At 37.7% G+C, this 24,770-nt stretch overlaps 1 protein-coding gene across 1 annotated transcript; it reads right to left on the bottom strand.

The window, feature by feature from the left end:
• Positions 1-10,008: 10,008 nt before the first annotated feature.
• Positions 10,009-24,538, bottom strand: SPRY4 (sprouty RTK signaling antagonist 4). Its single transcript, XM_044069130.1, has 2 exons — positions 24,396-24,538; positions 10,009-14,710 (listed from the first exon to the last, which is right to left on the bottom strand). The coding sequence occupies exon 2, from the start codon at positions 14,660-14,662 to the stop codon at positions 13,763-13,765; it is 900 nt and encodes a 299-aa protein (XP_043925065.1). The 5' UTR covers positions 14,663-14,710; positions 24,396-24,538; the 3' UTR covers positions 10,009-13,762.
• Positions 24,539-24,770: the final 232 nt, after the last annotated feature.

Below are 24,770 nucleotides of genomic sequence, written 5' to 3'. Positions count from 1 at the left end.
TTGTAACTTTTTCCGGCTAATGAGACTGCTTCCTGCGCATACCAGTATATCGTCAGCCTACTATAGAAGTTTTTCATTTTGCTCTCTTACCTCAGAGTTTTGTTATTATAATTACTTCCAGGTCTGTTTCCTGTTTTGTTGTTACTTCTACTTCCTTTTCAACTGAGTACTTCTTTCCTTTTGCTTAACAAATGCATTATTCTGTATTGAATCTAAATTGCTTTTTTCAAGGAATTCCTTTAATCAAGTTAATATTCTATCCATTCTACAGCTTCATATGTGTTAACCATGTTAGACAACTGTATGCCATAAGCAAAAAAAAAAAAAAAAAAAAATTGGATAATTTTGGGCCTTTTGCAAGGACATAAAAACAGATGAACTCTAACACCAGCCATTCCGGTACTGCATTAGATATTATCCTTTCATCTTACTAACATGCATTTATTGTAATCCTTGATGTCTGATTGTTTAGCTAGGGATTTAATCACACTGCCATCCTAGGGTCCATTTTTAAACCTGTCTAGTTTGTCCATTTCTTGGCATTTGGATGTCACCGGAAACTTCCATTTTGTACTCAAACTTCATGTTGTCCCCTTTGTAAGTACACACGCAATAATTCTATATATTACACAAAAAGTATTTTTTGACTGTAAATATACAGCACACCAGAATCATTAATGACATTTAATTACCGTTCTCAAGTAAGCAACCTTAGCAATCCACTTATATCTCAGGTAAGAACGGGCCTGATTCCAAAAGACTTACTCTCAGTGGAAGTGACCATGTAAACACTGAGAACAGGTGTTTTGGAATTTGGTTCGGCCTGTTTATGGTTAGGCCTTACACCAAATTGTCCAACTGTCTATATGATTATTGTGACAATTTATCAAAAATACAATGTTAAAAGATGTTTTTGCTTCAGCCTCCAGTATGGAGGCTCTGCTCCCACACCTCCAATCTTTATATGCTATTCCCAAAGTTATAGTAAGTCAGAGAAAAGGGTGCCACAGCAGATAGTGTTGTCGCCTCACAGCAAAAGGTTTGATTCTTGGCTGGGCTGCCATCTGTGCAGAGTCTGCATCTCCTCCCACTGTTTGCATGGGTTTCCTCCAGGTGCTCCAGTTTCCTCCCACATTCCAAAAACATGCAGCATATGGATTGGATACTCTAAAATGGCCATAAGTGTGAGTGTGTGTGCGAGTGTGTGGTGTGCAAGAACTATCCTGGCAGGGCTATCCACCTGGTGGAGTAAACCTTGGCTCAAGATGATTATCACTGTTGAAGTGACACCCGACCCCATGTTTAAAAATGGGTAAAAGGGGTTATGGATGGAATAAGTCAGAGAAATGGAAATATAGTGAACAGTTATTCCCCTCTTTTCTATGGTGGTGTAACTCTGGAGTTACAGCTGCTTTTCCCAGAAAGAAAAAAATGTTTCAAGAACCTTATTACTTTTTCCCCGAAAGCAAGATGATGAACAGAGGGAAAGGGGTAAAGCACAAAGCCACTCCTAATCACAGACATAGATATGCACACACACACACACGCACACATTGTATACATATATACACACATATATATATATATATATGTATATATATATATATACGTACAATGTGTGTGATGAACCCCTCTTACCGAGGGACTTCCTACCCTGTAAAAATACACACTATTATTTTCTTTGCAGTTCTGTTGACAGGATTGTCTATATGTAGTGCACAAACTGATGTCTGTCAGTAATGGTGTTTTCAACATTACAGTGTCTCCATCTTTTTCACTTCTGATGTTATCACATCGAGCATGTGTTTTTCAACTTTAATGGTTTTATATTAATTTAAATACACCTACATACGTAGACAGACACAGAATCATGCTTATCAATTGAAGAGAAGAATAGCAAAGGTCATATCTGTGAATCTACAGAAGTAAATGCCACTTTCAATTAATGAAACCTGTTTTAAAGCATTTATTTGGAAGACTCACTTGTTTTGTAGTGCAGTTTCTACTTTTGTATTAGTTCTGCAGACACAGTGAATGCAGTGGGATTTCATTTCTCTTGGCGTGTGACAACAGACCTAGTAAATGTAAATAGGAGAGTGGAGTGGATACATTCTCCTTGGGTGCAGGAGTTGCAGTAGAGCTTGCCTCCCTACACAGAAATGTTCCTTTATGAAATGAAAGCACATTTTACAAGCTGAAAAACAGTCTTAATCAACTGGCTGTGATACACTGATGTGTGTCTTGTGCTGAACCACCCATACATTATACACACACGGGTACACCAAGATACTGCTGGTCAGAATTCAGGATGCAGAATATGTTTCTTTCATGATTAATCCTATTCAGACTTAAATTTTGCATTTCTCTATTTATTTATTTTTTATTTAATATATGAATACATAATAGGTCTTCACCAGTTACTCAAGTAACGTTATTACATCTTTATTAAATCAGATTCTGATTTTATTGTCTAGTGTTTTTGTTTGTCGTATAAATATAACTACAGCATGGTGGTGTACTTGCAGTGCTGTAGTTGTTGGGATGGCTCACTTTATATGAAGCTGAGGTTTATTGTGTTTGGAGTTTCTTTCATTGACTATTACTTGGAGTGCTGGTATATGGAAAAGCAGAAAATTGCATGTAAGGATGATCTTCCTTTCTCTGCTCTGTTGTGCAGTCTTGCAACTGGGATAAACTTCCATGGATGTGATGGACTCAGAGGGGCTTACCTACTGCAAAAACACTTGTTTTACTTGACTCGATGCATGTTTTTGATGCATCAACTCCCAATGTTGTTGCATATACTCCCACACACTTTATGGGTCAACTATGAAATTCTGAACTTTCAAAACTTTGAATTTCTTATGAAAGTTCGAAATTTAAATTAAAAAAAAAAAAAAAAATATATATATATATATATATATATATATATATATATATATATATTTTTTTTTTTTTATTATTATTTTACATTTTTGCAGGGGGCCCCCTTGCACTCCCCCTGATAATTAAATATACCAACTCCAAGATTGCACTGCAGCAAGGAAAACTGTAAATATACTGTTCCACTCTGAACAGCAATCTCTATTTAAATGGATCAAAGTTTCAAAACTTCAATCTTATGGTCTCGATCATAAGAAATTCAACGTTTTGAAAGTTTGAAATTTAGAAGCGTGACATACACACACACACATATATATATATATATATATATGTATACACACACACACACATATATATATATATATATATATATATATATATATATATATATATATATATATATATATATATATATATATATATATATATATATATATATATATTTATATATATATATATATATATATATATATATATATATATATATATATATATGTGTGTGTGTGTGTATGTGTGGGGGGGGTTCATAGTTTCATAGGTAGGTACTAGGCTATTGGCCCTGGGACCTATACAAGCCCAGCCAAAAACGTACCCTGGCTTTTGCCACCCAAGAAAATTATTTTCCTGTGTCACTGTCGAGCAGAGCCACAGTTGATCCCCGGGGTGAATTTCCTATTTCCCATCCAATCGTCAAGATTTTTCTTGAGGAGTGCTAATGAGGAGCTTTGTTTGATATAGATAGGTAGTTTAATCCAGAGTATGGGAAGTCTCTGGGACAGGAATCTATCCCTCCGGCATGTTCTGTTTATTGTGGTGACAAGGTTTAGGTCCCTAGAGCGTGTAGCTTGGAGGGATTAGGATTTCTTTAAGTGGAGCATGTCCAACAGCTCTAGGTTTGACATAGCTTTGTATGTTAGGCAGAGGTCACCTCTGAGTTGGCGATATGCGACGGAGTAAAGCTGGAGTTTTTTGAGACGGTGTGCGTAGGGCATCTTTTTGAGGCCGGCAATCCACTTTGTGAGGTATTTCTGCGGCCTTTCAAGTTGTTGTAGATGTCTTGTGAGGTACATACCAAAAGGGGCATTGTACTCTCTAATGGGTCTAATGAGTGATGAGTAGAGGGGAACAATGACCTCTTTTTTTCTGGATGAGAAAGCTTTTGTGATGAGGTGTGCCACGTAGAAGGATTTCCTGACACTGTGGCAATGTGATTATCAAAGGAGAGATTACTGTCCACCTGTGTCCCAAGATCTCTTATCACACTTTAGGTGTTAAGTATACTACCGCCTATGTTGTAGTTCATGGGTACAGAGTTTTTACCAAAGGGGATGACAATGCACTTTTTGGCAATGAGCTTGAGGCCATGGCTTTGACACCAGGCATCTGTCTCAGTGAGGCCCTTTTGTAGGATGTCCACATCGTTACGAGTTTCGATTACTCCTACTTTGCAGTCATCTGTGAAATTTGTTAGCCAAAGACCTTGTGTGTTAGCCTGTACTTCACAAAAGTAGATACCAAACAGGAGAGGACCCTCGACTGAACCCTGTGGTACTCCACTTGTCACTGGTATGAAGTCGGATATGGAGTCTGCTACTTTCACAGTGTGGGTTCTGTCAGTGAGCCAGTTGGCAACCCATCTTGTGAGATAGGAATTTATACCTAGTTAGTGAGTTTATCTATAATTCTAGAGTGGGGGATGGTGTTGAAAGCCTTGGCAAGATCTAGATAGGGTGTGTGAACCACCTTACCCTTGTCTACGGCTTTGGTGATTGCTTCAAAGAAGTCTATCAGGTTTAGAAGACATGATCTGCCTTTTACAAACCTGAACTGGGTGGGGTCCAGAGTTTGGAGATTACCAATGTCTTTGTTTATAAGTTCCATGATGATACATTCCATGGCCTTGCAAACCAGGCTCGTCAGGCTAATGGGGCGGTAGTTCCCGGGGTCCGTGGTGGCTCCCCCTTTGTAGAGTGGGATAACCGTCACTGTGCGCCATTCAGCAGGCACAAAGCCTGAGGTGAGGCTATGATTGAACATGGTACTTAGGTGGGGTGCCAGTTCATTCTATAGTTTGTGTAGAACACAGCATGGGATGTTGTCTGGTCCCATGGATGTTGTGTTCTTGGCTTTGGAGAATGTGGTTTTTACCTGTGCAGCTGTGATAACAGGAACTTTGCATTCTTCAGGTATAGAGATGGGTTCTTTAGGGGGTGAGAAGGGGGTAAAGTTAGCACTGAACCTATCTGCCAGGATGTTGGCAATATCAGTTGGGTCTGTATATTTAGTGCCATTGTGCTGTAACTCAGAGCAGATCTGAGTGTTGCCATTGAGATTCTTTACATAGCCATAGAATGCTTTGTGGTTGTCTTTAGAATCAGTGGTGATTTTGTTTTTGTAACTAGCTTTGGAGGATTTTATCAGGGATCACAGCTTCTTACTGAGGCTGACCAGGGAGCTCCTCCACTCATGGGATTTTACTCTCTTTTGCAACAGTTTCTTCCTTCTGTTGTAAGTTTATTTATGGCAGGGGACCACCAGATTGGCTTCCTTTTTTTGGAGGATAGCGTCTTGGTTCTGTTTGGGATAGCACGATCCATGCACTCATGTAAGTGCTTATAAAGTGCAATTGTGTGGGATTCAGTAGTTGTATCTGTATTGTCCATCTGCATGGGTGTCATGAAGTTCACCACTTCTGTCTTAAGATTCATTTAATTGGCAATTCACATTGTCAAAAAAAAACAAATGTTCAAACATTACCAAATTTCTTTCTGCATGAAGTCGCGACACAGCAGGATAAGGGTATTTGCCTTTTCTTCTCTGTAGTCTGATCTTGAGTTATATCATATAACTTGCAGTGTGTATGTGTGTGTGTGTGTGTGTGTGTGTGTGTGTGTGTGTGTGTGTGTGTGTGTGTGTGTGTGTGTGTGTGTGTGTGTATATATATATATATATATATATATATATATTTTTTTTATAAGTTATGATCTCTATCAGCACATTGCACTGACAGTTGAAATAATGAAACACAAAAATTGAAACTGATGGGTTTCATCCAACCCATTGAAAACCTGTCAAACTATGTAAAAACACCTAAAACATGGATTTTGCAAGGGAACTTGCAAGCCATGCCCCCCCCCCCTCTATTTTAAATATACCACTACTAGACTTACACAACAGTGGAGAAATGAAGGAATTCCCTTACCGCACCTTCTGGTGATCTTGGCAAAAACACCAACTGCACGCAGATAATCAGTGTTAAGTTAATGGAACACATCCATTCAATTGCAGCCATAAAACAGATCAGCTCAAAACTATTTTTAATCGACTGATGCAAAGTGACTTTTGACCGAAGCAAGATTAACAAAATCAATGTAATTCTAGATAGACAGATAGAGAGACAGACAGACAAGATATAGGTGCACTTGTACACACACACACACACACACACACACACACACACACACACACACACACAGACTATTGTATTGCAGAAAAGTTGAAAAAGTGAATTCACAGGTGATTGACCAACTTTAGAGCACATGCACATTAGTGTAGACATTTGCAAACAGCAAATATGCTGACTGCAGAGTTAAGTGGTGAAGCTGAGAGTAGTAGTTTTTTTTTCTCATGTTGGCTAGGTTGTATTGGGTAGCTGAATGTTATGTTCTTGGTTACTACTGTTCTGATTAGAGATTATTGATTACAGCGAATAACTGTTGTTTCATTTCTCCATGTTTTCTGGTATTGATTACAGTCTCCAGGGAGATTACTCCCTTGTTCAAGTCGTGAGACCATAAAATTTGAATATTTAACTTCAGGAGGTGTCAAGGGCTTGCCTTCCACATGAAGACTGAAGAACTCTTGTAAAAAAATGATAATGAGGATTTTTCTTTTTTTTTTGTACTGTTTAGAAAGGCAGTGTTGTTTGTAGTGTGGTTGGTAATTTGGGGTTCTGTGGTCACTTTTATTAGTAATCACACTTTTTGTTGATTTTGTGTATTCATAATCATTGCACAAACACACATATTATATTCATAAGTAAGTCAAAAGGTAAATCTCATTTAGTGGAAAGGTTTCGTGGGTGCAAAAATAGAGAGAATGCACAAATAATGCTCATTTGCTTGACTCACACACAGCTGAATTTAGTTTTATACAGTGTAGGTAAACAGGTGTGTGGAGGAAAATTAATGTTTGAATGAAAAAGTGGGGATTGTGAAAATGTTCAAGACAGTGTTACAGCAGTTGTTATGTACATGCAACTGTTCATGTACATGGGTTAGGGTTAGAGTAAGGGTTAGGTAAGGGGGTACATCTGGGTTATTCACCTGTGATTGAAAGTGCATTTCCTTAGAAGTGCAAAAAAGCCAGTATGTGTAATCAAAAATCATCTGATCGCCCATACAGATTTTTCTGGTTATGCAAGATCACACTCCAGCTGGAATTGGAGAATTTATCCTTTCCCCACTACAGTTCAATCTTGGAGTTGGGATATAGAATTAGCAGGGGGTAGGGGTGCAGGGGGGCTTGCTGCCCTGCAAAAAAATAGTTTCAGTATTTTTTTTTTCATATTTTTGTTTTCAGTTGTTTATGCTTGATTAGGTTAGGTTCAATGTCTTGCTTAGCTGACCAAGCTACACATATCCATATTACATATAAAATACAACAGTCAATGCACCCTTCTCCACACTAAGAACCTTGCACAATCAAAACATGTCAGAGAAGCACGTACCTTACACATATCATATATATCTATATCTATATATATATATATATATATATATATATATATATATATATATACATATATATATATATATATATATATATATATATATGGATTCACTTTATAATCCTGCAATTCTGAAATACCGAATTTCAGAATATCGAGATCATAAAGCCGAAACACAATACCGACTGCCCATAATCGCGAAATTCAAAATCCCGACACTTACATACACACACTTACATACACACAACTGCATCCCACACACAAACAAAACTAACCTACTTAAATATTCTAACTTCGACACTGCACAATCACACACACAAAGGCAATTCACACCCACACATTTCACAGCCCCATGCACACACACATCACAACCAAAACACACACTAACATACACTACAGCACATAATCTACACACTCATACAAATTTACCTGCACTTACATCCATTCATACAGCGCAACACCAGAAGCTCCGAACCCGACACTTACATACACACACTCACATACACACAACTGCCTCCCACACACAAACAAAACTAACCTACTTAAATATTCTAACTCCGAGACTGCACAATCACACACACAAAGGCAATTCACACCCACACATTTCACAGCCCCATGCACACACACATCACAACCAAAACACACACTAACATACACTACAGCACATAATCTACACACTCATACAAATTTACCTGCACTTATATCCATTCATACACCGCAACACCAAAAGCTCCGAACTTCGGTATTTTGAATTTCGCGCTTCTGGTGTTTAGCGATTCTGGGCATTCGGTAATCTAATCTCGGTATTCTGAAATTCGGTATTTCAGAATATCGAGATTATGAAGTGAACCCATAGATATATATATATATATATATATATATATATATATATATATATATATATATATATAAAGAGAGTGAGAACGCAAGAGAAAGAATGTGTTTACTTCTTGTTATTTTTTAAAGCAAAGGTGGTCAGTGAAAAAAATGCTGAAACAGTGCAAATCTGACAGCACAAAGGCATCAGTATTAACTTGACCTCTGAGACTGCAGAAGCATCTGTGACAGCAAATTAGGAAAAGACAAGATAAGCAGCAACAAACAACCAGCTCTCCTGAAAACAGCCATACACCGAGTGGGACTAATACAGACACCAAAACTAAAGGTACAGAAACATGAATGACGGCACACAGTCAGAGAGGGGCTAGAGATCACTTGCTATCCAAAAGGCAGCATCCTAGTATGTCTCAGATGTACCTGCTTTACAGATATATTAGACATGTAACTGTCAGCGAGGGGTACTGGCTACATCAACATAAGGAGAAAAAGTAAATAAAATGTGTACAAACTGATAATAATCAAAATGATGTTGCAAACTCCATATACACTCCTTTAAGATGAAATCAGCCAGGCCCCATTAATAGGCAAATTAAAAAAAAAGAACCAAGGGTTTTGGTGACTGAACAGGACAAGGTTTTATTTTTTAAAATTAGTCTAAAGCTCATAGCAGGTAAAACTTTGAAACCAGATGAGAACATAGACAACAATGTACAGCTATTATAATGGGTAAGAAACAGCATTGTCAAAGACATAGTTGCTACAGCTGGAATGCACTATCTGTAGTTTGTGCAGAACAAGAAAATAGTAAAATGAGAAGTTTAAGGACCTGTGAACCATATAGGTTGTACAGGTCAGAAAAAAGAACAAAATGAAGTCTGACGTTGTACTTACATATACAAAAGAGGACTGACAACACAGCTCTTCAACTGCAGTATGCTGTGAGTACATAAATGTACGTACATGAGTGCTGGTGTGCAAAGGATGAAGAGAGGGTAAAATGAAACAAAAATGTCCCCAGCAAAACCAGTTGGTACAGTCGCATGCAACACGCAGCTGCTCTAGAAATATAGCCACATGCCTGCAGGCAGTTTTAAATCGTTGAAGAAAAAACATAAATCAGAGTGAGATGGAATTTTCCTTAGCTCATCCACACAACACAGCCAGCTATGATCCCTTAGAAATCAAAACACTGTTCTTGGAAGACTGGAATACATCTTTCAGGGAAGGCACAGGCGCATGTAATTGTGCATGTCTGTTTCATTATTTATATTGTACTCCCATTAACAGTTGCATATCCCTTAATTTGTCTCTGAAGTTAGGAAAAAAAAACACACCAAGAAATTAAAAAGACATCTTTTTTTTGGTTACTCTACTTAGGTTACAGTCCATGCGGCAGGATACATGTTAACTTTAGGTCACAGCATTTAATCGGAGATTTGAACACAGCTACTTCTATGAAAGTACTGCATTTAAAAAAATACATTCAGCCTATATGTTGTCCAGAATTAATTTTCTGTGAAGCCTTAAAATAGACACAAAAACACAGGAGACATGAATATATTTAACAATATATTTATATTTATATATTTCTAACTCCATACATTCATTTTACTTGTGTTTTCTTCACAACCAGAATAACTCTTACAACAGTAAACCTTCTAAAATAAATACTATTAAAATAGAAACTTCAAAATAAATATTCTGTACAAGAAAAAAAAACTTTGTGGTAGAATATCAGGGGAATAACTATTCAAAACATTGATATTTCATCAACATAGAAGGTGCCAAAATAAGCAGATGAAGATAAATTATTGGTGAGAGGATACGGACTGATTTTCACCAAAATTACTTTGGAGGAGTGTCATGTAAATGCCAGCAGATTTCTTTTTTCTCTTCTTCAGATCAGTCCTTGTGAAAATAATTCTTCAGCAAAAACACATATTTTCTTTTTGCTTTGTTTTCGTCTTCTTCTTAAGATACCTGCTAAACAACAGTGGGACTTTTCTTACCCATACAAATTACAGTTAAAGTAATATCCCAAATTAGAACTAGGGAGAAACCACTTTTGTTACTGTAATGGTCCATTTTATTTTATTTTTTTTACTGTAGGCCTTCAGCAATGCAGTGAAAAACCAAATTCTATACAAGGAGGTATGAAAAAGTGCCCTGCTTGGCACTCACCTGCCCCAAGAATATACAACAGCCTAGCTGAGTAAATGAGCCAGGAAATTAAACACTATGCAAAACTTTATAATTACGGTTTATGGACAGGCCTCTCAGCAGAGTTCAGGAAGTGTGCAGACAGAAGATCTTTCAGCAAATCCCCACAGGGGACTTTTCTGCCTTTAGTTTCACTTAAGTACTCACTAGACGATATACTGCAATAGAACGTGTCACCACAGCTCAATGGCAGCAAAGAAAGTACATTTATGTTTACATATGCAACACGCACTCCTTTAGATGTTCTAAATTAAATGCACGGCACGTGACAGGTAAAGTTATGAAGCTGAACTTAAACTTCCATCCCGGCCTAGTTTTGCCAGCTTGCTAGATATTATGAATATAGGCCTCAGTTTTGTGCAAAAATTATCCATGTGCATGGTCTGTGATTATAAATGATTATCTTATTGTGTCTAATTTAAGACCATATGAAGCTATTACCGAAACACTGGAGACAAGCCACCATGTATGGAAACTAGCATGCATACATTATAAACTCTGCATGTATTTTTATACCATCTTCACTCACAGCAGCTTGCAATATTTGGAATATAGGTTATAGCCACAGTTTTGCATGTAGAAGAATAGAGGCAAAAGAAAAGCAACAACGTTTTCTGAAGTTGCTGACCTGTATGAATAGCCAGCATAATTTTTCATGCAAATTAAAACAGAAAACCCAAACCAGACTGTTGTAGTAAGCTATGAAATCTGTTTCCTAAAAAATCCTAAGTACATATGCTCATATTCCCATATGGTGACCTCTGGAAAATGTTCCCAACCCATTATAAATATTCAGATTACTTAGAATTGCTATTAAATTATTTTTACTCTGATTTACTTACAAAAAAAAAATAAAAACAATACTGAGAATCACTTGCAAATGACCAGTAACACAAGTCCCCATGTTTACTAGGCAGGACAAGGCAGTCAAGTGTTGCTGAATTTTGTACTGGATCGCACTGAAAAGACCGAAGTATCCTTAAAGATATATACTACAAAAGGTAATATTTCAGTAAGTGCACAAAACAGACCAGTAAATAACACTCTGTATTAATAAATCTTAGACGTTAATCCTCCTAACAGCAACAAAATTGTGACCTCATCCTTTTTTTTACATATACAGTGCCAGATGTTACATCTGGCTTGAACACCAGTATAGCTATATCCCCCATGTCATGCTTCACGTGACAGAAGTACCTTTTTTCCCTGTTATTTTATGGCATTAGAGAAGGAAGTGAGCTGAATCTCCATTCTCCCATAACAAAAGGTTTCAAGAATGCTGATCTCAGGACCACAACCCTTGAATAATAAATAGTCTGACGGTATAGATTAGGGACTGTAATAAGCATGGGCCAAGCATCCAAGTTTGCTCTCGGTCTTTTCCCATTTCTGACCAACATTCACATAATCATTATGCCTCTATATATATTTATACAGATATAAATATAATTTATTTTACATGAAAAAAAATACTGAGCAGCAGCAAAAAACAGAAAATGCTTCTCCATGCACGACTCACTCTGTCAAACATAAAAATATGTTTCTTACTCTCTATCCAAAATATTATTTTCTTCAATATTTATACAATATCTTATTCATAAAATACACCCTAGTATTTATATAAGCATTTTCCCTCTTGAAACTAAATGCAGAAAACAAAATACGAAAAAATAAATTTTGATTGCTTTTGAAAATCAGGAAGGCTTGGGCCCTAACAATACGGGCCACCATTATGTGAAATGTGGTTGCTATTTTTTTTTAAATACATGACTCAGAACAAGAAATAAGAAAATAAAAACAGAAAAATCATGCCAGAGGTCAGTGGGCAACAAGAGCCTGAAAGCAAGGGGTTGATGCTGACAGCATGTTATTGTTTGCACAGAACTGCTTCAAACATGGCAGACAGCTGTGTAAGTGTATGTTGAAACAAGGATAAGTGTAAGACATGCCTTGGCTTGTGCAGGGTCAGGAACAATGGATGGGTGGGACAGATGCCCTTTTGACTACATTTGGACTGAATGTTTAACAAAAGGTCTAACTAAAAAAAAACACAAAAAAAACCCTCCTGCATCTTTGTGGATTTGACCATGGAAAGAGTTAAATAAAGAATGAAGTTTGAAATGTGCATTATGAGTCAGTAACAGCCTGGCTGAAGTAATAATGAAATGCAGGATCACTGTATTGTAAGAAGAACAAAACAAAGTAAAAACCTGATGTACAGGTCACCAAGGAGGAAACCAAGAGATTGGTTACTCCACACAATCACTGCAAACATATTTCCATCTTGATATGAGGAAAATGTGACTTTGTCTAGTTTACACAGCCAGGGACCCATAACTAAGCAAGGGAAGAAAAAAAAAAACAAACGCACACTTAACACAACCACATAAAACAATAAAAAGTGGGCGGGTAGGGAAAGCTAACTTCCATGACACTATAGTGAAGACTTCTGCATTTAGTCTTTCTAATTGTATACTTATGAAAAACAGCTACATCTGAAACATCAGTGGAATAAACATGCTCACGGAAAGCAGCTGCCCCAGAAATCATGAAAAGGGAGATGAGCAAGTGTTTTACCATCAGTGGAGGCCTCGTCACATTTTAGCATAAAATGGTACAGTCCCAATCTGTCAAAACAGAATCCACCTTTTTACTCTTCTACCAATTACAAGTGCAGCCTAAGAGTGAAAAAATAAACTAGTTAAAACCAAACTATGCCTCTTATTGTAATGGTAGTGAAGATGTTGAAAGGGTGACTTAATGTGTGCAACGCACCCATCACATTTTACAAGTACTTCATTTAAGTTTAAGTAACTGTAAAAAAATTCTGATTTTTGCAGCCCGGCAGAACAGGTCAAAAAGGTTACTGTACTTCATCTCTGCTTCATATGAGAGCAGCGCAGTGCAGTGAGATTCTGATGGCAGCTTCTTTTACTGAACTGATTAGAAAGGGGATTATACTTTGAAATGTGATCTGACTCCTATACAAAACTAATACAAATGTGAAAATCCTCCACTGATGGTAAAGAACAGCAAAACAATAGCTGAAGAGCTGAAGGCATGTACCCCACCCACTGAAATTGCTTTTAATCATGATGTTTTTTCTTGGCTGCAGATTTTGCCATCTGGGGTTTTGCAGACAGTATTGTTTGTACTTTTACATCGACAACCTGGCCGACTTGCCTTGTCATAGCACTTCTGAGACAGTTTGACACACCCAGTGGCAGGCAAGTAGCAAAGAAGGCAGGGCAAAACCAAAGAGAGAGCACCCATGAAAGACCAGCGGGTCAAGCAGTTTGAATGGGAGCATGAACACGGGTGGTCTGCACATGATCCCTCATCATCCTCATTGGTGCAGTGGTAGAATATTCCTTTCACAAGACACATGCAAGTAGAGTAGTTGACCAGGTTCTGTGCTGAACACAAGCACTCCTGATTGCATACCCAGCAGGAGGGCAAAGTCCTTGGGGTGGTGCATTCTGTACACCTGCACTTCCCACACCCTTCACAAAGTAAAAAGTGCTTGTCCGTGCCACATGAAGCTGGTGTTTTAAAATCCAAAGGCTTGCAGTTAACTACCTTCGGCTGCATCTGCACAGGTCTTGGTGATGACTGATCAGCTACCGGAGGTGGTGCCATGTGATCCAATAGCCTTTGATCCGATGAAGTACTGCTGCTGCTGCTAATTGAACTTGGTCGCCCACTAAAAGATATCCAAGGATGGGTAATGTCATGATGGTCGCATCTCTGCAGATGCTGACTGACCAGGACTGGTTCATGGAGGGTTCTAGGAAGTTTCTGATGAGCTGGCTGCATGACTGCAGGATTATCAGTGTAATCATTTTCAATGTGTGTGCTCTTCATCTGTTCGATAGGCAGAATGGTCAGTGGATGTTGCAACCTGCCATATGGGATTCGACTGTCCAGTAGAGGCTGTACCATAACAGAATTTGGAATGCTGGTTATGTTGTGGGAAATCCGCTGCTCCATCAGGCATCAAGTGTCCTCTAGTCACTGGAAAGTTACCATTTAGAGTTCCTGCAAATAAACACATGTTCACCATTACCACATTGTTTCTTAGATTAAATGTAAATTCTTTCAGTACAGGTTCTAATATAAAAAGAAACATGACTGTCCCTTTCCTACAATCCAAGCAATACCAGTGAAAATGGCATTATAATTGTAACATTATACAAGACTGTGCCACCATCTACAGTTTAAAAATTGGCATGAATTTTAACTTTGGTTCAACTTCTGCCATTTACTTTGGGGTGTAAATGTCTCCAGTTATGACAAGAAAAAAATGACCAACAGTTTCATCCATGTTTGAAAATATATTAAGAATTTGTTTTTTGTTAGTGATAGGGAGGGGTAGCATAAACCTGGTTGGAAGCATATAAGCTAGCCATTAAAATCGTATCTTCTTCAGTCCCTTGTAGTTCTATGTGTCACTTAGTCTGATCGCTTTTAGTTATTCAAGTAGCAGTTATCAATACACACTGGATGTGGTGTGACTGTGACATGAAATACAATGCCTAAGGAATCTGAGAAATGTGCTCATACAAAACTGCTCACATAAAGAGAACCAAAACCAAACACAAACTAAAACACAGCATTAAAAAATCCTTCAAATAATGAATTCATCCTAGAAGTCACACTTGGGCTTAAAAAAAAACAACCATGGCTATTCTAGTCAGTATAAGGAACATTGTAAGTAATCCCCCCATACCAGTCTTCGTCTTCCCAAAGCCAATTTCTTTTTGAGATTTTTATGTTCATTTGATTCTGAAGTTAAGCTCAGTGGGTCTATGCACTGCTCTTATTTTCTGCATCATACTGTATGTACTACATTCCTCTTCCACAAATACATGTACACACCCTCACATGTGTGTGTGTGTGTGTGTGTGTGTGTGTGTGTGTGTGTGTGTGTGTGTGTGTGTGTGTGTGTGTGTGAGCTAATGTTTGTGGCCAGCTGCCATTCACTAAATAATTTTTAAGATCTCCAAATTTAGGCCAACTTTTTTTTCTCGTTGAAGTTACTGAAATAACTTCTACCAGTAGTTAAGAAAAGTGGGTTATCAGAATTACATTTTTCACTGTTATTTTTTTATTCAAGTAAAACAATCCCTGCTGCACAAGGTACACCTACTTTACACAAGCTCTTACTGCATTAAAACAGGAAAGACCCAGAGTTCTGATGGGGCAGTCAGACACATCTCCATGGTAAAGCAGCTTATTTTAAGAAAATGGGAACAGGTTATTGTTGTGCTACACGTTCTCCAAAACAAACAGGACGTTAACCCCACCCAAAGTAGATTTTCCTAGCTTGTTGTTAGAAGAAAAATCCCACTTGTGCAATTAATTCAGCAGGATATAAATGAGCTACTGCTGCTTTTTTACTAGATTAAGTAAACCAAAATCTAGTCCTAAAATGGGATGAAATTGCACTTTTAATGTATCATGCCACAAACAAATATGGTGCAGTGGAGTGAATGAAGCTATCTAATTATGCAAGTACATGATCACAAACAAAGTGACCACTGCCCCTGGCAGAAGTGTTCTGTGCATTTTTATCCTTTCAGAGGTATGTCGGTACACGAGGTCTACTTCAAGAGTTCAAGTCCCAAGCACTTCAGCATTACCATCTCACAGCCAACGAGTCTTAAGGTCAGGGAATAGGACAGGGATTTTAAGTTTAAAAGAGCTGGAAAGGATTTTAAGTTTAGAGTGCAAGAAGGGAGTTGTCTGGTAAGGCTATACAGTTTTATAGGACAGGATGTTTGGAGGGCTACATATTTACGGGAGATAGAGTTAGTGGGAGTTTGAGAACCTGGCCTTTTGAGCAAGTAAGTAACATATGAGAACTTGTAGTAGATTCTCTGAATAGGCTCCTACTCTAGGCCTTTTAAGTCCCTACTACTGCCAAATTCTTAGGTACAAAGTAGCCCACCTTCTTGATACTGTATATGTGCTTATAAACAGGGCTCTTCGAAACTGACATAAAAGATGGGTGAACAGAATGACACTAGTCATATATACATAAAAACAATATGAACGTAAATAGGGCCTTTTCACTCTGTCCTGGGAACCTAAAAGGGATCATCTTGAGCTATCTGAAGTAACCTTTTCCAGTTGTACTGTATTTGTATGTGATTATGTGATACTTGTCTGCAGACCCCTTTGTTATGAGGCATTACATCATAGTAACACACCTGTTCTCACATCAGTTTCCTGGAACTACTGAACATTCTTGCACACAAGTCACACTGTGGTTTCCGCAACAACATACAGCTCATGTAATAAAGCCAATGATTTATTTATTTAAATTGGTTACCAGACTAGGACTCTGATCCAACAATGACCAGTTACAGGCTCATCCCAGTATTATACTTAGAGCTCACCCCCGACAGTAGACATGCTACATGGCTGGTGAATACATACAGTATGAATTTTTTTTTTAGTTTTCCTCATAAGCAAGATGAAGCAGTAGCAATGCATTGTTTTAGTACCGATTTTGTCAGATGCATCAATTAAAAAAAAAAAAACACGCCCTGAGTGACCTATCTTGAAACTTTAATGTAAAGTAGATAAACCATGAACACCTGGAGTTAAGAAAGCAAGGCTGTATGCAAGCATGAGGTGCATGGGCGCATTGCTCCTCTCCCTCAATGCTGTTTACTAATGACTACTGCACAGAATGAATCCTGACTCGTGCTTTGCACATTATCAGTGCGTGGCCATTGTCAGCTGTAACTGATGTCAAGTCAGTTCTGACCAGGGTCCATTTTGTTTAAAACTAGAAAGAAAACAATAAAAAAATAAATAAATAACAGCTATAACTTTTTTCAGCTTGCCATACTTTTACCCTCCCTCCATATCTCATAGTATCTATAAAGCCAAAATATTTCAACTATCAGACTACCATTCCCAAATGAAAACATTAATGGATGCATGTTTCGTTTACAAAACCAAGCAGAAGGGCTCACAAAGTTATTCACTTAGATACACAAAGCTTTGACATACAAAGCCACAAGTTTCAGTCTCATTTGGAACACTTTTTTACTAAATGACCTCAAGCAAACTTTTCAACATGCTTCATTTTGAAAATTTCCTTTAGACATGCAAGTATACCTAATTCTTCTAAGATGGCTATCATCCTGTTATTACCAAAAAATTCCTCTCCCACTGAACCCTCAGTATGGATAAATATGTCACCTCATTTCTTCTCGCAAAACTATTAGAAAACTCTTCCCATGCTCAAGTTCTTGAGTACATCAGCAAATGTGGTCTTTTGACATGAAAATGGCGTGGGTTTAGTTCTGGCTACAGTGCTGTATGCCTTTACACTGGTTACTGACAAAATCCTCAGCAAAGGTACCTCGGTGGCATTAGTTCTTAAGGCTGAACGTAAAGTGACATTTTTGCAAACCTTAAAAGTGTGCTTCCTATGATGTCTTGCATGATAAAATAACCCAGCTTGGACATTGACAAGGGCCCACTACTTGGCTTTCCAATGTCCTCCCAAGAGCAGCTTCTGAAAAGGCTGGAACTGTTTTGTCCATCTCATGTGAAGCTTAGACTGGTGTGCCATAAGGCTCCCTTATGGGCCCATACTTTTATCTCTTCTTATTATCCACTTTCATCTGATCCTCCCAGTTTAGTAGCCACCCTCTGCACAGGCAGCTTAGGCCTCCTCTTTACAAATTTCACATAAATTGCACAGCACCAACCACTGTTTCTCAATCATGACTCCCCAGATATGGTAACCCCTGCCTACTAACCTGAAATCCATCTCCTCATAATATAAATTAATATTCACCTTTAAAAAAGTACACGTTTAAAGAAAGCTAATACAAATGCTTTCTTTATAGCAAGACCACCTAGTATTTGTAACGTTATTTCTTTGTGCATAGCAATGTATTGATTTATATGCATTCCCTTAATTAAATATCAACATTTCCAGGAAATATGAATATCTTCCCCATTACTACACATCCTTAGAATTTCTCTGTACACTTCTATGCCTCCCCCCTCTCCATCCTCTTCTGTATCTCCATCTACCACTTTCTCTCTGCCTAATTTACTGCACCCATCTCCATCCTCACAGTTATCTTTCCACTTACAAGCTTCCTTTCCATCTCCTCATGCTACAAATAATCTGTAAAAAAATGTGTAACTATGTATATTGCATAAGTGTACTCTCCTCATATACAAATATATATATGTCCATTAATATCTGCACACATCTGTTTAAAGTTTGTTACTTGAACTTTGTTGTATACTACAATCAGTTATTATATCTTTGTACTTTATTTCTGTACAACCCTGTGCTGAACCTGAAAATGGTCCACGTGGCTGGCTCCATGTTCTACTCTGCTTAACAAGTGAAATGAAATGAAATAAATAAGCCACTCAAAACATGAAAATCTGAGTTTTCTGTCTAAAGCGGATTTCAATTACAAATAGTAAATTCATAAAAAAAACACTGCATGATCTTCATCACACCTGAAAGAATTGCAGAAAGTTAACCTCTGGTATTCACCTCTCATGCAGGTCACCTTGCTCTAAAATACAGAGTGCCCTTCTCTGGCAAAACAATAAACAAATATACTCACATCTGCAAGCTATTCTCGCAGTCCTTTCATACCTCCTTTAGCTTTCTAGGCTCAGCTTTTTATGCTGGCATTTCACATTAAGGGCTGAAATTTCTTGCAACCTCAGAAATATATGGGACCATATTATCTTGCATGGGAATCTTCATCACTACCTGAAGATGCTGTTTGGGGAATAACTGAACTTCTCTGTTTTTCTACTGTATGCCACAGTATTATTTTTAAGAACTGTACTGAGTTTTCCTGCAGCTTGCTGTCTAGTTAAATGTAGAGGAACAATATTTAACTACTGCGTGAGCTCCTACCTGTAATATACACATCTTTACAGGCAACGATTTCTATAATTTCCTTAAACATTTCCTTCTTCATAGATCAAATTTCCCTTGACACATCATTTTTTTGCCATATAATGCTGTCAGGTTTTGCAGAGAGAAATGTCATAATGCAAATATAATGCATGTCTCTGGCGACATCCCATGTATGTGTGTTGATAATCACGACAGCATGCTGCATTTGTTTGCCATGCTATTAATTGTAGTAGCAGTAGATATTTAATTTCTTTATATTTTATGTTGTGCATTTTAAGGACACTGCTTTGGTTGTGGCCAGAACGGCCCTTGGTCCAAGTCAATTTACCTGGTTAACAAATAAATAAATAAACAAATTCAGTGACGTCACAGCCACTAAAACACAAAAATGATATTTGGCTGCAGCAGACAACAGATGTGCTCACTTATATTATGTTTTGAAAAGTTAGTTTTATTGGGGAGTAAGCACATATAACTGAAAACCATGAGAAAAATCTGCTATTTCAAGATGTTGATACTGGTTACATAAATGGGGAAAATATGTGGACTCAATGGAAATTCTTCCATTCATTAAGTAAAGAAAAATACCATGAAATCTTTGGTATTTATACAATCTGTCAAAAACATAAAGGGCTTTTACACTTCTGAACAGCTGTTTCATTTGAGGGTATATCCAAATGAAACAGCATAATAATCCTTAGCAAATAGATACACATGTACCCAGAAATTATTCAGACCTGATCTAGGAATACCTTTTCATGATTGGCTCATGTATTAGTGTTAAACTACATCTCTTGATCGAAGAAGCACTATGCATTAATCGAAGGAAGTCACTTTTCATACCATTCTCATGTTCTGACGGTTACCAGTATGAGTACCACAATAATATTTTAAGACAAAACTACCAGCACTCTCCAGAAACATAAACTAAAGGTAAAGCAGCAAACTATATCCATGTGCCTCTGTGAGAATGAAGTAAAGAAAATATGACCCTTTACAAAAAAACAACAGAAATATATGCACTCCAGAATACTGATTTGGATTGTAACACAAAAATGAGGTTTGACAGAAGTGCATTAAATAATACATACACTAAAGGAGGTATGAAAGAAGAGAGACAGTGAAAGAGAGAGAGAAAGGAAGAGTGATTCATTTAATGCAAGTTATTGTAGCATATCTTAACAAAATTATGTAACTTAAAAAAAAGTATTTAAAAAAGCACTGTTTAATGAAAATGACTGCAGTTTACACAACAGTTATATATCGCATCTCACTCTGGCCTACCTAAAGGTCTTGGCATATAGTAACAAGGAAGACTTAAAATCACTTGGTAGATAGGTCATTTTGTACTACCCATTACTAATAAATAAATATTGAAAAATTGACTGAAGACTTTCAGTATTTCTCTTTCCATGTTTTGTGTTAGATAATATTCCCTTCTCCTGCAATGCATGTGGTACATGCTCACATACAGACATACAGTCTGTTTCCCCCAACTATGCCCTAAGTGGTCTTGTATGTTTTACCAGTGTAGAATGTCCTGTAATTTGGAACTCGACTACATACAGTGAACATTTCCAACACAGAAGACTTGCAAAATGTCAACTCCCCCACCCACACAGGATTAGAAGGGAGTTAGCTGTTAACATTGACTTAAACACAGGAAATGGTCAGCTTCAAATATAGAACATGTGCATTGTGTTCCACCATTTCCTTTTCCAAATGACCTTAAAACTGGTACACAGCAAAAGCATTTTCATCCTCTGGTTTGCCTGAAGGAAAAAAGGAGAATATTTTGTAAGAACTGAAATGGTTTTAAGGAGATTTAATTCTTGTCTGACCATAGCACAATACTATCAGAATGCTGGGCAAATTATAAAATCTGCTCCAGGCATATATAATACATTCTTTGTATATATCTTTTGCATATAATTAGGAGGTTATAAAGAAGTATGTCTTGTAGAGACACTTATGGCACTTGTTACCAAAGCTAGGCTTGCCCTTGCTGTCCCAACACTGCAAACAGCAGCCAACCACAACCACCTGCAGCCATGCCTGTGTCCACCAAGATCTGTATTAGCTACATCAAGACTGAATAATCTTAAACATGACTGAAAAATCAGCTTGTATGTCTTAATCGGTGGCCTTTCATAAACCCTTATGTTTTTATTGAGGTTTGGACTGATTAAATCCTGCATTTTGTATGAAGTGGTAATGGCAGTACCCTTTGAACAGTCATCAGTCCAACCCCCCCCCCCCCCCGGAGTTCTCCCTGGACAACACTGTTCATCATTGTCAGACTACTGACAATATTATGTTAAAAGTGTGAGTTAGCAAGGCTGCAAGAAGGAAGGATTATAGGTTCATAGGTAGATACTAGGCTATCTGCCCTAGGGCATTTATAAGCCTAGTCCTTGAATGTAAGTTGCTGCCAAAGCACTAGCCCTTAAGTTAATAAAGCTTAGCCATTTAGCCTTTGGGTGCTTTACTTTTTATTTATACTTTCAGTGAATATGTATACACACGCGCACACTAACATACACACACACACACACAAACACACACACATACATATATATATATATATATTTAAAATTCTGTACTCTGCATATGTTTCAACTTGAGAATAATGGTAGAAAAGAAGGCGAGCATTAGGTCGTAGAATGCTGCTGCATGAAAACATGCTGGGATATCAGTAGCTGACTAAAGCACGTGCTACTATATTATAACAGGTATGACCTGAAGTCCACTTCTAGGGACACCATGTGCTACACAAGACAATCCAAAAGCTGTTGCTTTTCCCCTCCATCACCCTAATCACACACCACAAAGACAGGTATGAATAGTATTAAGCAGTCACACTTGTGAATTATCTGATTTACAGCCCACAACAGCCATCTGCACCTTGCCTCTTACACCAACTTGTCCTTTGCTTCTATTGCACCTTTATTCATAACTATCTTTGATGACTATGATTTAAAGCAAACTATTATTTAAAGCAGACATCATCATGGCAGTGCAATCATTTTACTGAAGAAATTTCAGCTTATCACATTTTTATTAACAGCGCATGTGAAGCCATTATCAATTGCTTTCTTCTAGATTTCTGCATTGACATCTTCAAATGATAACCCTACCCTTTTTATGTGATAAGTCTACCTTAAATGGTAACCCTCCCCCCTTTAGGTTGACAGTAAGTTGAATGATTAGTTTTAAGCCAACATATCTCACTGCTCTATTATAATGTACAAAGTTAGAATGCTGTCCATCTGAACTGTTTCAGGAAAATGTACCAAATGCTTTACCTACGATATCTTTGCTTTCCAAAAATGTCACTTGTTCAGTGCCCCTGCTATTACAGCAGCCACCGTGTCCTCAGTGCTGTGCCTCTGGCTAGGTTGCAGACACAGTAATGATACCCTTCAGCCCACTGGAACCCACCCAAGAAGAAAATTGAGGCTTACATCTTTCTTTGTGTTCCAAAACATTTAGGGTCATGACTTATCAACTTCCACAAAAATATACATATTGCTTCTTTGTGGGTGCTGGTAATTTATGACATATACACCTCAATGGGAAAATTATGTATATTAGACTTTCTTTATAGTAAGGCTAGTTAACATGGTGGACATTAAAAAAATGAAGCTCTGCAGGCCTATTTCAGCAGATTTCCAACATGCCGCAGATGCATTGCACCACTGCTGCTTCAATGTCACTGTTTTGTGGGTGGGCTACTTTCAAAAGCAGTAATTAAAACAAATAAGTTTCTCAAATATGGCAAATATGAATGATTAGCTTAATGCAAATTCCAGTTCCAATTTCCACATATACACCTCATGTAACTGTTGGCCGTGTCCTCGGAACACAGCTTGGCTCCATGTCTGGCAGTGCCTGTTTTCTCCATTTGCTTCTTAATGAATTTTCAGAATGGTCTTTTTGGATTACCCCCCCCCCCATGTTCATGACGGGGGCCTCGCTTTATAACCTTTAAGCATGTAAAATGAAGTACTTGTTTTTCCCATAGTATACAAGCAGTATTTTAGTTTTTTCTGATCTCTTTTCTTTGCAAACGATTAAGGTCAGTGTATGCTCACCACTTTGAGCAGAATCGAATAATTCGAATACTAGATGTAAATATCTATTTATAGATAGATAGATGTACAAAGAGACCCTGTATAGATAAAACACAAGAGCACATACGTCAAAGCAACCTGTGCAGCGAATGCAGTTAAGAACTACGCAAACAGACGTAGAAATAACGATGTCAGAAGACATAATGGCAAAACACGAATAGGCAAACTAACGCAGCTAAAATTCATTTTAAATTATTCCAGATACAATATTTATTAACATAAGTGAGTTCGCTGTCTGAAATAATATATATGTAAATAGAAGTGAAGGATTAAAGCTAAAAAACGCATTTAAAACGACAGCATTTTGTAGCACGTCCATGCTTGAGGTTCTAGTCATTTACTCCTTTTCATCCCATTAAAATCAATGGTCTCACTGGGTTACTAGTTAGCTAAAACGTCTGTCAGAAAATAAATAGCAGCAAAAACTATGGCATGCACCATAAGACAGTGCTGTACCTGGAAAAAAAGCAAGGACGTCCACTTGGGTCTACTGCTTTGCAAGAGTTAGTGGGGGTGGGGATGGACAGGACAGTAATATCTGACTCTACCTTAGATTTAATACACAACAAATCATTTAATGAACTGAAAACATTTTCTCTCATGTATGTCGAAAATGTAGTTTTCCTTTAATTTACCTAAATGTATAACCCAATAATAAAAATATACTTACTAATAATAATCAAGAAAGACTCATTTCTGGGTTCAATGTGTTTTTTCTGTCTTAATCCAAATGCACAGACCATACAACAGCTAAAATTCCAAAATAAACCATCGAGCCTCCAAGCTACTGAAAATGATAGCTAACGTCAGCGATGTCCTAGCTTTACTGTTGCAGCTGCTGCTGAGGAAATGGCTTTTTATGAATGGGTGGGAAGAGAGCCTCCCCCGCACGCATGAGCAATCGCGCCAGGTCATGAATGACAGAGCTTGTGTTGCCTTGCGCGTGCGCCAAGTCCCGTTTTTTATGAATGGACGGAAGGCTCGCCCTTGTTGCTTGATAAACAGTCCCATTTTATGAATGGTGAGCAGCGGAATGAAAAGCGCT

This window comes from Protopterus annectens, chromosome 4.part0 (assembly GCF_019279795.1).
Source record: "Protopterus annectens isolate FY-2018-M chromosome 4.part0, PAN1.0, whole genome shotgun sequence".
In the NCBI taxonomy this organism is placed as follows: domain Eukaryota; kingdom Metazoa; phylum Chordata; order Ceratodontiformes; family Protopteridae; genus Protopterus; species Protopterus annectens.
The sequence above is the reverse complement of the archived record's forward strand: the minus strand, read 5'-3'. Positions and strand labels throughout refer to the sequence as shown.

Excerpts from the sequence above, each read along its gene's own strand:
- SPRY4 (XM_044069130.1), bottom strand. The coding sequence starts at position 14,662 with ATGGAGCAGCGGATTTCCCACAACATAACCAGCATTCCAAATTCTGTT.